Here is a 15,017-nt window from a genome sequence, read left to right on the forward strand (position 1 = left end):
TAAGTAGGCTACACCCTCGGGTTAACTACTCCAAAACTTTTTGGCATCCTGATCTGGGGCTGATACCTCCATTTCGTCCACCATGCCCAGCTGCTTCTACCAACTCTTGGAATGCCTCATCTCCTCCACTTCTCTCCATCTGCCTCCTCTGAGGAGTAACTAACTGCTTCCCTGCTCCCTCAGAAACCTAGAGCCATACACTTGACCAGCAGCAGGGTAAAGGCCAGAAACTTAAGGTCTTGGTTCCCTGTACTTACCACACTGGGTTGGGAGAGGAAGGTATAGGGTGACACCTCTTTTCCCTTCCCTACCTCTCTGCCATGCCCCAAAACTCAGACACGGTCACATTCACTCACAGTCATACGCACAATCATGCACACACAGCGGCGAAGAGAGGTGGGATGGGGAGGAAGGGAAGTTTGCACCAAACAGCTCATGAATGCAACTTGAAAGATTTCACACAGCAAAAGGCAAAAAAATAAAACACACACATAAATTTAAAAATAAAGAAGTACATGCCCCTCCCCACAGTCTCTTTCTTTATCCAGGGGCTGGCTCAGCCCCTCCATGTAAACCCAGAAGCTTCCTATTCCCTCTATTCAGCTGGAGCTTTTACAGGGCCTGGGTCTTCAGTTCAACAGGTTCCCCTGTGCCCTCTGGTTGTCCGTTGGATTCACTGGGCCTGGCACCCTTGAGAATAGACAGTCTCTCAGAAACACTCTTGAGCCGGGGGAAGAGGAGAAAGTCATAAAGGAGACTGCCCAGGCCTGCTCCAATGATTGGGCCCACCCAGTACACCTGCAGGAAGAGGAAAGGAATAATCAGGTTTGGGGAGGGGACCAAGAGCAAGGCTGCTCTTTTTCCAACCCCATTGTTGTAAAACACACATCCTGCACTTGGCAATTACAGCTGGGCACTATTTAAGTAGAAATCAGTGTTTGTTTGTTTATTTTAAAACTTTAGACTCCTGCACTGCCTGCACCACAGAACTTACCATTTCTTTTCCGACTCATTAAATTATACCTTTATCCCACACATTCTTAGCACATGTATATTCTATTTTTTGCTCTAAGTTTGTACTAGTTTCCATATTGCTTTGAGAATTTCTTTTTAATTGTGGTAAAATACACATAACATGAAATTTACCATCTTAACCATTTCTAACTGTACAGTTCAGTAGTGTTAAGTATATACATGTTGTTGTGCAGCCCATCTCCAGAACTTTTTCATCTTGCAAAACTGAAATTCTATACCTATTAAACAACTCCCCATTTCCCCCTCTCCCCAGCCCCTGTTACCTACCATTTTGCTTTGTTTCAATAAATTTGACTACTCTAAATACCTTGTATAGGTAGAATTATATAATATGTGTCTTTTTCTTTTCTTTTATCTTTTTTTTTGGCTGCTTCTGGGTCTTTTGCTGCCTGTGGGCTTTCTCTAGTTGCAGAACTTGTGCGACCTCTCTAGTTGCAGAGAGCGGGGGCTATTCTTCATTGCGGTGTGTGGGCTTCTCATCGTGGTGGCTTCTCTTGTTGTGGAGTATGGGCTCTGGGCGCACGGGCTTCAGTAGTTGTGGCTCGCAGGCTCTAGAGCGCAGGCTCAGCAGTTGTGGCATATGGGCTTAGTTGCTCCGCGGCATGTGGGATCTTCCCGGACCAGGGCTCGAATCCGTGTTCCCTGCATGGCAGGCAGATTCTTAACCACTGCGCCACCAGGGAAGTCCCCAATATGTGTCTTTTTCTGATTGGATTATTTCACTGAGCATAATGTCCTGAAGGTTCCTTCATGTTGTATATAGCATGTATAGAATTTGCTTCTTTTTGAAGGCTGAATACTATTTTATTGTATGTATATACTACATTTTGTTTATCCATTCATCTGTGAGGGACACGTGGATTGCTTCCACATTTTGGCTCCTGTAAATAATGCTGCCATGAAAATGGGTGTACAACTCTGAAAAATTTTTTGAATTATTTCCATACGTTTAGCTGGTATATGGCCAAACAACACAAAAATAGCCAATTTTTATTGAGGACTTATTCCATATCAGATTCTGTGCTAAATATTTCACACATATAATTTTCACGTTTATTTCTCATAACATCCCATTTTGTAGTTAAGGAAACTGAGATGCAGAATGATTGAGTTATTTGTCATGGTCACACATGAAGCTAATAAAGTGCGAGAACTGGGATGAAGCCCAGGCCCATTTGTGCTCATACATATCCTGGTCTCTGAGAGTAGAAGCTTCTGTCTTCCCGATCAGTATTCTGTCCTCTTAGCTCCTAGTTTGGAATCCAGTGAATACTTAGTAAAAATCCCTAACTAACTAGTGAAGGAACAATATGAACAAGAGCCTATCTTTCTAGCAAAATAATGAATCCTGCTCACACAGGCATGCAAACTCTGTGCAGCCCCCTTAGCTGAGTGTTGGTAGAGCAGTCAACACATCCAGATGGAAAGCAGGAACCAAACCTGGGAACCTGCAGTCCACACCCATGCAGGAGGGCCTCAGGATCTTGCCCTTCTCCTCTCACTCACCCAGTGGTTGGTGAAGTTTCTGGTAAGAATGGCAGGAGCAAAGGAGCGGGCAGGGTTCATGCCTGCACCAGTATAATACATCTGCAAAAGACACAGTTGTAACTGAGACACTTCCCGCCCACTCCACCCTGGCTTCTCTCCCACCACCCACCTGCCCACCAAGGGTTGGCACCTTGCCTCCAGCCAGCAGCAAGTAGGGGAGAACAACCTGCATGGAAGTCCCACAGTGGGGTGAAGTCACTAATGCCCCATCTGGGGACAGACTATGGATCCCCCGGCAAAACCCACATCTACCCATGATGCATGCCTTTCCTCCTTGGGGTCAAGAAGGACTAGATAAAGCCATCACAAGAGAGGAGAATAGGGACTTCCCTGGCAGTCCAGTGGTTAAGACTCCGCGCTCTCAATGCAGGGGCACGGTTTGATCCTTGGTGTGGGCAAGAAGAATGCTTAAAAGTCGACAAAGGCTTGGGGGACCGGGAATCCTTAAACAAGAGTTGCTCCCCTCTCCTGCTTACCCCAAAGAGGTGCCCCAGGGTGAGGGAGAAGCCAACGGCCAGGGCCACGGAGCCCAGGCGGCCATTCCGCCTCTCGTCGTATGTGGCAAAGATGCAGAGCACGAACTGGAGCGTCAGGAAGATCTCCACTATGGTGGCCTGGCCCACACTCACCCCAGGGTGCAACTGGGCAAAGGAAGAAGAAGGGGGGCAGTGCATTAGGGCTGCCACAGCCTTACCTACTCAAGGCTTCCCCGGCAGGTACCCCCTTATGGCATCCATTCCGTGGAGAGGAAGGATAATACAACCTCTTTCATAGTAATTGTATTTGCTCCTTAATTTCTCCTAATAATACTCCTTCATAGTAGAAATAAATGCACCCACTAATATGGATGAGGAAACTGAGGCCCCATAAGGTAAAATAAGTTTCTTCAAGAACCTGCAGGAGTTGGAAGAAAAGCTGGGACCTGAACTCAGGTCCAGGGCTCTATGACTTCCTTATCCCTCCACAGCACCTGTGATCCTCCCCACCCTGAACACACACACACACACACACACACACACACACACACACACACACACACTGTCCCAGACCCCTGGGGAACTGATCTACCTGCACTTCAGGAAGGAAGTCAGGGCACCAGGTTCCCCCAGCCCCACTCAGCCAACCATTACCGTGTTAAGTGCTAGGTTTCCTCGGACGGCAGTCGGGGTAACACTGTACAGCACGGCAGCCCCAGCCACGGCTCCCAGGAGTTGGGCTGCCATGTAGCAGAAGGCACGGAGCAGGGACATCTGGGAGCCCACAAGGAAGGCAAAAGTGACTGCAGGATTGACATGGGCTCCACTGATGTGGCCCACAGCCTGCACCAGTGTAGCCAGGGCCAGGCCAAAGGCCAAAGCCACCTGCAAGATATGCAGTGGTCCAGGGGCCCAACGCAGTGAGGCCCCTAGCCCGAAGAAGACATAGAAGAGGGTGGCAAAGAACTCAGCAGATATGGCCCTCCAGAAGGAGGCTGACCGCAGTTCCCACATGGCACGGGGGATAGGCACAATGCCTGGGTCCCTGATACCCCCCTGGCCTGATCTGGATGGACAGCCCCCTTTATAGAGGACTTTTAATCCCTGGGAGGGGCAGGCTGAGGTGGCTGGCCCAGCCTCTTAACCCCTTCACAGCTGCAGAGGGCTGGGACCACTCTTGTGCATCCGATAAAGCTGCTACATTTTCCCCTCCCTCCTCAATTGGGAGATGAGCACAGCCATGGGTGTGAGGGTGGGGATAGGGTCAGGGCTTATGTCAGGCTCTGAGAGAAAAGGACTAAGAACAGGGAAACTGGAGGAATCTGTCTTTCTCAAGTCAAAGTTGGGGTTCATAGTCCTGACTGACATCTATATTAGACCATTCCTCAACTCTGCTTGGGAGGTTAGTGAAGCTGAGTTCACTTCATGGAGTATTTGACTGCTCCTGGGGGCCTCCAGGTTCCTCTGAACAAGCCGGGGTAAGGGTGGGGGTGGGGATCAAGAGTGGGGTCCAGCAGGGAAGTTGGATAGTTGAAGAGAATCCTTTAGTTCTCTGGGATTAGAGGGCCTTCTCCCATTGGCTGGTTTGGGCTGGAATCTGTGGACCCTGCAGCTCTGGGACAGAATAGTTCTGCTGCGTCTGGCTTTCTCTGAGCCCGGGTTCCCTCCCCCTGACCCATGCCAGCACCTCCCTTTCCAAACCCTCAGCCTGGCCTTTTATTTTTATTATCTGTCTATCTATCTATCCATTTATTTTTACCACACCGCACAGCTTGCAGGGTCTTAGTTCCCAGACCAGGAATTGAACCTGTGCCCCCTGCAGTGGAAGCTTGGAATCCTAACCACTGGACCGGACTGCCAGGGAATTCCCAGGCTGGCCTTTTAAACCACAGGGTAGAGAGCAGGAAAATGCTATCTTCCATGGATAGGCTGAGAGTGGGGTTGGGGAGCTGGGGAGGGGAAAAGGGGTGAGTAGTTAAATCTCAGACTCAGTTTGTACTTCATCTTTCCTAACTCTAAGATCGTAGCAGGAAGTACTGAGAGGAAGGAAACTGAGTCATGCCTATGAAGCAATGGGAGTGTCTAATTCCTCCTAAACTGGCTGTGATCAGGACACTGGAGTCCTAAACCTCTATGCCTAGGGAAAGGTCTGGGGGTGTGGGTATCTGGGGAAGCAGGCTGGTCAAGGAGAGAGGAAAGGACAAGATGAGGAAGAAAAGCTTGGGGAAAGAGGTTCAGTTGTGGACAGGCTTAGTGAGGGACTTGGGATGTAGAGATGGGGGCTATGTGGTGGCGGAGAAGGCAGAATGGGACACACTGATAGGCTCCACCATCTCCACATCGTGGCAAGTCACAGAGATCACAAGCTGTTCCTGTGTGAAACACCGGAATTGGGAGTCACATATAGGCTATTGAGAAGGGGATGTCATGAACAAAGGACTATTCTGTGCACTTGAAATCCATAAAGAATAGCAGTAACAACAAAAATCCTGGCTTTACCACTTTCTAGGTGGGGAAGTTACCCCACTAGATACAAACTCCAGGAGGGCAGGGACTTGTCGATTTGCATGCAAACCCCATGCTTGACACACAGTATGCAGTAAATAAGTATTTGTTGAATAAATTAATGTAAGCTCTCTGAGCCTCAGTTTTCTCTGGATCAAATAAGGTAATGTAGGTACAAGCCCAGGATGGTGCCTGGCACAGAACAAAGCACTTAATAAATTGGAGCCATTTGATGAGGGTTTTATCAACAGGAACCATTAACCCTATAGCCTCTTATAGTAAGGAATAGAAGGGCAAAGAGCAGCTAATTTGGTGCCCTTGTAGACACCAAATAAAATTTGGTGTCTACAAGGTTAAATTTCCTTATTTGGAGCTACCAACCTCTCTCCTTCACTCTTTTAAAAAATTAATTAATTAATTAATTTTGGCTGTGTCAGGTCTTCGTTGCTGTGCAACAGGCTTTCTCTATTTGCTGCGAGTGGGGGCTACTCCTTGTTACGGTGCGCGGGCTTCTCATTGCGGTGGCTTCTCTTGTTGCGGAGCACGGGCCCTAGGCACCCAGGCTCAGTAGTTGTGGCACGTGTGCTCCATAGTTATGGCTCACGGGCTCTAGAACACAGGCTCAGTAGTTGTGGCGCACGGGCTTAGTTGCTCCATGGCATGTGGCATCTTCCCAGACCAGGGCTCAAACCTCTGTCCCCTGCATTGGCAGGCAGATTCTTAACCACTGCGCCACCAGGGAAGTCTGTCCCCTTTACTCTTTATCAGATGTTGATAAGAACCCCATGGAGAACTGAACCCCAGCCCATTTCCCTTCACATCAGCCTCCCTACTTAGCTGAATGCCAAACTTTCAAACTAGGGATGAGCTCTCAAAAGCGCACATGAATTTTTGCATATCTTTACATGTAATTAGCATACACAATGTTTTCTATTAGCCTAGCCTCCTGAAGGAAAAAAAAAAAAAAGCTGTGTCTCCTTTGAGGAATGGAACCCAGCCTTCCCCAAGACTGCTGCTTGGTATGGGTGGGGTTCTTATCTATGCCAGTACTCCAGAAGTCACTGAGAAACCCACTGCCAGACTGCCTGGTCTACCTGCTGGTGAGCCACGGCAAACTGGAAAGTGGAGAAGAACTTCATGCCTTGGCCCTGGCCTATATAGCTCCTCTTGCTCATCTGGAAGGGACCAGAGATGCTAAGACCAGGGGTGGAGGACACATACATCCCTCCCACTGGCCCACAGCTCCCACCATCTATCCACAAAGGCAGCTTTGAGCAGAATCTGCAGCAAGTCACCCAAATTCCTGAGCTGCTGAACCTGACTCGTTGGCCTATTGCATCGTATTGAGTGGCTTAATGAGAGGATGCACAGAGCAGGGCTGCCCCCTCTTTTGTTCATTCCGTAAAGTCCTAGCCATCCACCCTCCTTAACTACCTAATGTCGTCCTACTCAGGGAGAGGGGCTGCTGCTTACCTGAGAGACCAGCTAGGCTGCAGTCACCCATGGCAGTACCAGGTAGAGGAGGACTGAGGCCAGGATGGCTGCTGTGTCTGGGCCAGAACATAGGATACCCGCTGGAAAGGGTCAAGCCATTGGGCCCAGAACAGTGCCAGTGGCAGGGCCGGATTTGTCTGGGCCCCACTGACCTCATCAAAAACCTGTGCCAGGCTCACCACTACCAGCCCTCCAGGCAGGGGGTGAGAGACTGTGCCTGACACAGAGCTCCCACTGGGGCATGATGCCCTAAGGACAAACCCCATAAAGATCAGGGTATCCAGGCCTTCAGCCAATACCTCTCTCCAAAACTGCCGGCTCTGTAGGTCTTGGGGGAGAGGAAGAAGGGAAGGCGGCAAGATCATGCTGTCTTCTCCCCACTGTTCTCCCACCCCTCTCCTCCTTAACCTCTCTCTGTCCCCATCCCCTTTAACAAACTCTCCCAACCAGGCCTCAGCCTCTTCATTCTGTACCTACTGACCCCCAACCACCTGTTGTGAAAGGAAGGAAGAAGGACTAAGAGACAGAATAAGGAAGTGATCAGAGAATAAGGCCCCCTTGGTTGGACTGGGATTTATTTTATTTTTTGTTTTACTATTTTTTAAAATTATGAGGCAAAATATTTTTATATTTATTTATTTCCTTTATTTTCTTGGTTGCGTTGGGTCTTACTTGTGGCACGCGGGATCTTCATTGCAGCATGAGGGATCTTTTGTTGTGTCGCGTGGGCTTCTCTCTAGTTGTGGCATGCGGGCTCCAGGGCCCGTGGGCTCTGTAGTTTGAGGCACGTGGGCTCTCTCGCTGAGGCTTGCGAGCTCAGTAGTTGTGGCGCGGACTTAGTTGCCCTGCGGCATATGGGATCTTAGTTTCCCAACCAGGGATCAAACAAGCGTCCCCTGCATTGGAAGGCGGATTCTTTACCACTGGACCACCAGGGAAGTCCCTGGACTGGAATTTAATGGCAGAGAAGATGAAATGTCTTGGCTTCAATGGGAGAAGGATGGAGTCTATAGAAAAAGATGGTGGTTCCTCCTCTCTCCAGGAATCTGACCTCCCAGGTCACCATTTTGCCAGCCTGGTCTGGAGTCTCTGTTGGGTGTCCTGCTCCAGTTTGGAGACTGCTATTCTAGGCCTAGGTGGGTGGAGTTGGGAGATGAGGAACAGTTGTTTCAGGTACTGGAGAAAGAGGCAGCCAGAGAGATGAGAGCTCTGCTCCTGTGTCAGGGAACATCCCTCATCTCCTTCCTTCAGCCAATACAGAGGAGCCTCATCCCTCAACCTGCCACCCCTAACCCCAGTCACTGCCCTTCCCAAGGCAGCCTTCGACATTTGTACTCACACATTCTCACACCTAGGCATCCACTCTCCCCAACCTCGGCGCTTCTCTCTCCTACCAAGCTTTTCTTCCTCCTTAGCCCTTCAACCCCAGCCTCACTGAGTGAGGGGCTGGAGCTTATAATGGCTTCAGTCAACCAGAGGTACTCACAGTGAAAGGAGAGACTCATTCTTTCACTCCCAAATCATCTCTATGAACCTGGGTTTCAGGAGCCAGAGAGGTAAAGAGGAAAGCTAATGTGTGGATCTGGAAGACAATGAAAAGAATTCCGGGGAAGGGGAGGTAAGGCCATTCCCATCCCTCACCAGAAACAAAGTCAACCAGTGAGAAGGTACCAATGCTGAAAGAGCACTTGGGCCACTGGAATGGGCAACGGAAAGCACCTGTGAGGAATTGCCTGGGAGTGCAGGGGATTCTTGGGGTCAGCACTCGGGATCACCCAGGACACACCCTAGTTCATCTTTGGCTTCTTTTCTGGCTAGTTCGTTCACTTTTTTGCTACCACTCTACTCTACTCTTGTATTTGGGGCTCTTTTCAAGGATTGCCAACGAAGTTTACTTCTAGATTCTCCACCTTTCTCTCTCTGGCCTTAAGTAAACATATAAACATTTTTGAAGTTTTTTCCACTAGGAACTGCAGAAATGGATAAAAGGGATTTGTAAAGTAAGAAACTTGGGGTAGTTACAGAGTTATTTTAAGTCTTACTGGCTTGTGGTAGTAAACATCCTGGAGTCTCATCTAGCTCTACACTTGATTTATCTCTTGGTTACTAACCATCAGGCTTTCAACCTATTTATATTCCTGGAGCTAGTGATCCTAAGTTTACTCCCCTCTTCAATAAAGAAGGCCCGATTTCTGTCCCATAGAGGTGCCATAGGAAGCATAATCCACACTACTAGGGATCAAGTGAGTCTATAAAGCTTAGGGACTCTTCAGGCAGAGCTACTGGTCTTGCTTCATTTCTCCACAGTGGGTCCCATGTGATTACCCACTACTTTTCTGAAGCTACTCCCTAGCCAGCCTGTAACACCAGGACCTAAAGAATAACCCAAGTTTGAGTTCCATAAAAACATCTACTGACCATACAGGATTGTACGAGGATCAGATGAGATATGCCCAAGCAATATACACAAGTTGGCTGCCTTAAAGTATAAATGAACTGATTCATGAACTAATCTGATATAAACATGATTTATGATTTAGTATCGACCACCCTCTCTAACAATTACAATGTGGTTGAACAGCGATATGGTCCTGAGGGGCTGGGTGGCCATCCATCTCTGCTTCTACCATGTGGAATCTCTATCCCAGCCTCATATTTAGAGTGCCAGGTCAGCATGTAACCCAACTCCATTGTGTGGACAGTTTCACTAGGACAAAGGCTGCAGCATAGCACAAGCTAGCAGCCCCTTTGGCTAGCTCCTGATGGCCCCCCTTCTCTCACTTTCTCTGGTTATGCTTTGCTGACTGCTGACTCCTGGCAAAGCCCAGAACAATCACCAAGCTCTGAGTGCATCATCCCTCTCCCACTCATAGCACTTAGAAAAGACCAGGGCCCCCACATGTTAGAAATGGGGTAATCCAAGAAATAAAGAGTAAACACACTGGCCTATCCTGTCCTTTCCTCCTTCACTACTTTCTTTCCTGTGGAGTCAGATACAACTCCAAGCCAGGCAGACCAATGCTCACTATGGGTCAGGTCCTGTTCCAAGCACTTTATATGTGTTATCTCAGATACTGGTATTCCCTTGGATTGCACCTTCAGTTTATTCCCTAATTACTCTAGTTTACATCCTCTCCTTGGATGACTTCATCTAAGTCATCTCCTCCCTTGAAATTTATATCCATATATCTATGGAATGGTTTACCTACTTGGGTATCCCACTGACCACAAATTCAGCCTGTCCAAAACTGAACTAATTATTTTCCCCCATCCAAACATGCTTTTCCTTCTGTATCCCCTCATTAAGTCAGAAACCTATGTATCAATTTTCCTTCCCCCATCCTCTCACTCCCATCTAACAGTCACCAAAGTTCTATCAGTTCTACCTCTTGGATAGCTGAACCCACACCATGTCCCACCTAACTCTAGTGGCCTTGGACCCTGCTTAACAGTTTCTAGTCTCATCCCCTCCAATTCATTCTCCATGCTGCTGCCAGCCTGACGTTTGTAAAAGTACCTGTAATTTGTCACTTCCCTGTGTTCCCTTCAACAGCTTGTGAATGTCTGAAAGACACTCTTATCAGGGCATACATGACTCTTCATCATCCAGCCTCAACTTTTCTAACTGCTCTCCTCATCTCCTTAGCATGAAACTCCAGCAATACTGTGCTCCTTGTTGTTCCTCAAACACCCACTCTGCTTCATAACCCAGTGCTTTAGTCTAAGCTGTTCCCTGTAACTTGAATGTCTCTTCCTCTTTCTTCTGTCAGGTAAAATTCTATCACTTCCTAATTATTATGCATGGAAATGTTAAAGAGTTAATTACTTGTTCATTAGCAACGAGGCAGGTAAATCATCAGAATGAGGGTGAGTTTATCAGATGGATAGTCAGTCTGTTAAAGTGAAATAATGCAAGCGATGACAGTTAAGACACTATACCCTGAGCAGGGAATAAAGTAATAGAGTTGTGTCTAAGTGACAGTGTAAGGAATGTGCAGTGATTGCTTCAGCTCTCAGGACCAAGTGGAACCGAGGGAGAAATCCTACAGAAACAGTCCTGGAACTCTTCTCTCATTACTACCAAAATGCAAAGTATTGACAGAGCAGGACTTTACTGAAGGAAATGTCACCTTCACGCCTTTCCTCCCAGGATTGAAAAGAATAGAAACCTCTCTTCTCACATACTAAGTAGGATGAAAAGGCTGGACCAGGCTGACCCCTGGTGGAAGGAATGAGCTATTGCATGCAAGAATCAGCACAAAACTTCCTTTTTAAAATTTTTAAATTATTTTTAAAATATTTATTTATTTGGCAGCATCGGGTCTTAGCTGCGGCATGCAGGATCTTAGTTGCGGCCTGCGGAATCTTTCGTTGTGGCACGTGGGCTCTCTAGCTGCGGCACACGGCCTTAGTTGCCGCATGGCATGTGGGATCTTAGTTCCTTGACCAAGGATTACTCCCGTGTCCCCTGCATTGGAAGGCAGATTCTTAACCCCTGGACCACCAGGGAAGTCCCAAAACTGCTTCATTTATTCATTCAAAAATAGTGGACTTCCATGGTGGCGCAGTGGTTAAGAATCTACCTGCCAAAGCAGGGGACACGGGTTCGAGCTCTGGTCCGGGAAGATCCCACATGCCGCGGAGCCTGCTCGGCAACAAGAGAAGCCACTAAAAAGAGAAGCCCGCGCACCGCAACGAAGAGTAGCCCCCATTCACCACAACTAGATAATGCCCAAGCGTCCAGCAACGAAGACCCAACGCAGCCCAAAATAAATAAATTTATTAAAAAGAAAAAGAAATTCACAACCTAATGATGAGGTAGGTAGCTACCTCTTTAAATGTTCCCACAGCAGCACTGGGGAGAAGGTAAGACCAGTTAGAAAGCCAGTGCAGCAGTCCAGGGGAAAAATAATGTGATACGGATTTAATAACAATCAGATATGTGAAGTGAGGGAAACAAAGAAGTGAAGGGCTTCCAGGTTTCTGGCCTGGGCAAAGGGCTGGTTGTGGGTTGCAGTTCACCAGTCTGTGTAGAAAAACGAAATTAGCTTTAGACATGTTAAATTTGAGGTGAATGGGGGACATTCAGGTAGAAATGTCCAATAAGCTTTTGGATATACAGATCTGGAACTCAGGAGAGAAATATGGAGTAGAGATTTTGAGAGTTCTCCAATAGGTGATAGTGGATTCTGCCTTCGGGGAGAAGGCATTAGATGAAATCTTGAGCAAACTCGGGTTCCTCCACCTGAGAAAACCAAATATTGAGTTAAACCTTCCATTGCCAGTCCTGAAAACACAAAACCAACACTTATTTATTAGAACAACTGCCACTTACCCAGTGACTGCTATTTGTCAAGATGTATCCTAGGTAATTCTCTCGTTTAATTTTTACTACGGTCTGACGGCTAGACATTTTTGTTTTACAAATAAGAACATTAAGGCTCACAGAAGTTAAGTGATTTGCCCAGTCACACAGAGGAGCCGGGTTCGAAAAATACAATTATTGTTTAATTCTGAAATCTATACCTTTAACCATCTTGTTACCCCATCTTCCTAAACGTCCTATTTAGTTAAAACGTGAACAGCATTCCTCTCCGCGGAAAAATTGAATAAACTGTTCCGAACGCAACCAGACCAGAATTCACTAAAATGGCGGCTCCCTGCGGGGCGCTGGCTCTCTTACGTCATCACACTGCGCTGCTGCCTCTCGCGCACAAAGTGCCAGGAGAGCAGGCGGGCAGATGGAGGGGTCTCAGCCAGTGCGGAGGCGGGCGGGGCGGGGCGGGGGGCGTGCCCTGTTCATCCGTGGCGTAAGATGGCGCTGCCCTTTGGTCGTTCGCTGTGCCTGAGCCGTTGGGGAGCCAAACGATTGGGGGTTGCCGCCGTAGATGCCCGCAGAGGTAGGATTATATCATTTTACTCTCTTTTACTTCCAAAATAGTTTCCGTCTGTTATTCCTGGAGCCCACTCGGAGAAACAACTCCAGCCCCTTCGACTCATTCCTCCTCCCCCACCGCGTTGGTCTTGAGATTCCAAACCTGGGACACTCTCTGGTTTCTTTAAATTCCAGGGCTTCCCCAGTCCGAGTTTTTCGGATCCTTGGGCTGCCCATACTAAAGCGCCCCCATTCTCTTACCCGCTTGACGTTCCGACTCTTCCGTGTTTCCTCGTGATCTCTTGACTGCCTGTTTCAGATCGGAATATGTACGTCACTGGTTCTAGAGTTCTAGCGCACGTCATTATCCAGCCTCTTTGCTCTGCCCGCAGGCGTCAGTTTCAAACTGGAAGAAAAGACCGCTCACAGCAGCCTGGCACTCTTCAAAGGTGACACAGGTGTCAAATACGGCATGGTGGGATTGGAGCCCACAAAATTGGCCCCGAATGTGGAGCGCTTCCGGGAGTGGGCAGTGGTGCTGGCAGACACAGCGGTTACCAGTGGCAGGCACTACTGGGAGGTGACAGTGAAGCGCTCCCAGCAATTCCGGATAGGAGTGGCAGACGTGGATATTTCCCGGGATAGCTGCATCGGTGTTGACGATCGTTCCTGGGTGTTCATCTATGCTCAGCGCAAGTGGCACACCATGTTGGCCAACGAGAAAGCCCCTATTGAGGGCATTGGGCAGCCAGAGAAGGTGGGGCTGCTGCTGGAGTATGAGGCCCAGAAGCTGAGTCTGGTGGATGTGAGCCGGGTTGCTGTGGTCCACACACTACAGACAGATTTCCGGGGTCCAGTGGTGCCTGCTTTTGCCCTTTGGGATGGAGAGCTGCTGACCCATTCGGGGCTTGAGGTGCCTGAAGGCCTCTAGTATGTCCATCACTGGAGTCCCTAATCACGCTCTTGGCCAGCCTCCTGATCCAAGTGTCTGAAACCTTTTAACTGTGCCCCAAGCAACTGCTAGCTCCCACAATTCAGTGATGGATCCTCTGTGCAATATCTGTCAGCTTCCTCTCCCCTACCTTGTGAAAGCTAGGCATACAGCTATCCTCTCCCCTCCCCCAGACTATTGCCAATTTCCTAGGCTACCATGAATGTACTTTCTCTGACTTGCTTCCTTCAGTCTCTCTGCCTCCCTGTGCCCAGGACTTTCTCAGACTGTATTCAGTCCTAGGGTCTTACTTTTCAGCTTTGTTTGAATTTATTCATCACTGTGCTACTTCTCCTTCCCTTTGCCCACATGTAACCTGTTTGTTTTGGGGGCTCTACCGAATCTCTCCAGAGTAAATCCTTTCTACCTCTGGCTGGAGGAGTGGTTCAGTGAATGACTTTGCCCTTTCTGTACAGCACGTACAGAGTCTGGGCTCTGGCTCCCTCAGGTAGTGCTTTATTGACTGTGTCAGAAGGAGAACAGAGCCCTCCTTGCCTAATACCTCAGTGTTACAGACTCTCAGCCCCAGACAGCTGCAGCTCTCCTCACCCTGAGTCCATCTGCCTTAATTTGCACACCTCTGACACTTGGTCAATCTGTTGCAATCATTGGACCAGTTACAACCATGACCAAAGGGGAAGAGACATGTGGGGATTAGTACTAGAAACTTTATTCTTGAGAAGTTCCATCTTCATTTCTGCTATAGTTGTAACTTGCAGAGGGAGGAGGGAGGCCTGAAGTCTTGCACAATCCATTTTGGGGCCTGTTCAGACCCAAGCACTTGTCCCCACTTAGAGCAGAATACACTTAGCCTAAAGCAGTATTTGGGATTGAAGAGAACCTAGTGGCGTGAGTATATATGTGAAATATGTATTCTTTGGGCTCTGTATGACCCTGTGGTTCCATCTTACTCTACCTTTATGATGGTGACGCAGCTGGATGGCCCTAGGGGAGAAAGAGAAGGACTGGGTCTAGCAAAAATAATAATTTGTGTAATTAAAGTTTATTTGAGCACAAAATACTTCCTCTGTCTATAAAATTGCTGTTAGCAGTAGCAGCACCTCCTGGTCAAGGGGGGCAGATCTCTCCAGAC

At 48.3% G+C, this 15,017-nt stretch overlaps 2 protein-coding genes and 1 long non-coding RNA gene across 3 annotated transcripts; 1 reads left to right on the forward strand and 2 right to left on the reverse strand.

Annotated features, from left to right (window-relative positions):
* Window positions 1-568: 568 nt before the first annotated feature.
* MIP (major intrinsic protein of lens fiber) lies at window positions 569-4,073 on the reverse strand. Its single transcript, XM_060025009.1, has 4 exons — window positions 3,714-4,073; window positions 3,060-3,224; window positions 2,542-2,622; window positions 569-798 (listed from the first exon to the last, which is right to left on the reverse strand). Exons 1-4 carry the CDS (start codon window positions 4,071-4,073, stop codon window positions 613-615), a joined length of 792 nt encoding a protein of 263 aa, XP_059880992.1. The 3' UTR covers window positions 569-612.
* A 3,590-nt stretch (window positions 4,074-7,663) lies between these two features.
* On the reverse strand, window positions 7,664-13,319 carry LOC132433790 (uncharacterized). The gene is made up of 3 exons (XR_009521212.1): window positions 13,195-13,319; window positions 8,545-8,640; window positions 7,664-8,190 (listed from the first exon to the last, which is right to left on the reverse strand). It is a non-coding gene; the product is annotated as an uncharacterized lncRNA (long non-coding RNA).
* Window positions 12,808-14,808, forward strand: SPRYD4 (SPRY domain containing 4). Its single transcript, XM_060025010.1, has 2 exons — window positions 12,808-12,958; window positions 13,326-14,808. Exons 1-2 carry the CDS (start codon window positions 12,874-12,876, stop codon window positions 13,862-13,864), a joined length of 624 nt encoding a protein of 207 aa, XP_059880993.1. The 5' UTR covers window positions 12,808-12,873; the 3' UTR covers window positions 13,865-14,808.
* The last annotated feature ends 209 nt before the right edge of the window (window positions 14,809-15,017 follow it).

The sequence above is a fragment of the Delphinus delphis genome, chromosome 11 (genome assembly GCF_949987515.2).
Source record: "Delphinus delphis chromosome 11, mDelDel1.2, whole genome shotgun sequence".
NCBI lineage: Eukaryota > Metazoa > Chordata > Mammalia > Artiodactyla > Delphinidae > Delphinus > Delphinus delphis.

Coding starts and splice junctions, on each gene's coding strand:
- MIP (XM_060025009.1), bottom strand. CDS start 4,073: ATGTGGGAACTGCGGTCAGCCTCCTTCTGGAGGGCCATATCTGCTGAG. Junction 3,225..3,713: donor GAAACCTAGCACTTAACACG/GTAATGGTTGGC, acceptor TCCTTTGCCCAG/TTGCACCCTGGGGTGAGTGT. Junction 2,623..3,059: donor CCCTGGGGCACCTCTTTGGG/GTAAGCAGGAGA, acceptor TGTCTTTTGCAG/ATGTATTATACTGGTGCAGG.
- SPRYD4 (XM_060025010.1), top strand. CDS start 12,874: ATGGCGCTGCCCTTTGGTCGTTCGCTGTGCCTGAGCCGTTGGGGAGCC. Junction 12,959..13,325: donor CGCCGTAGATGCCCGCAGAG/GTAGGATTATAT, acceptor CTCTGCCCGCAG/GCGTCAGTTTCAAACTGGAA.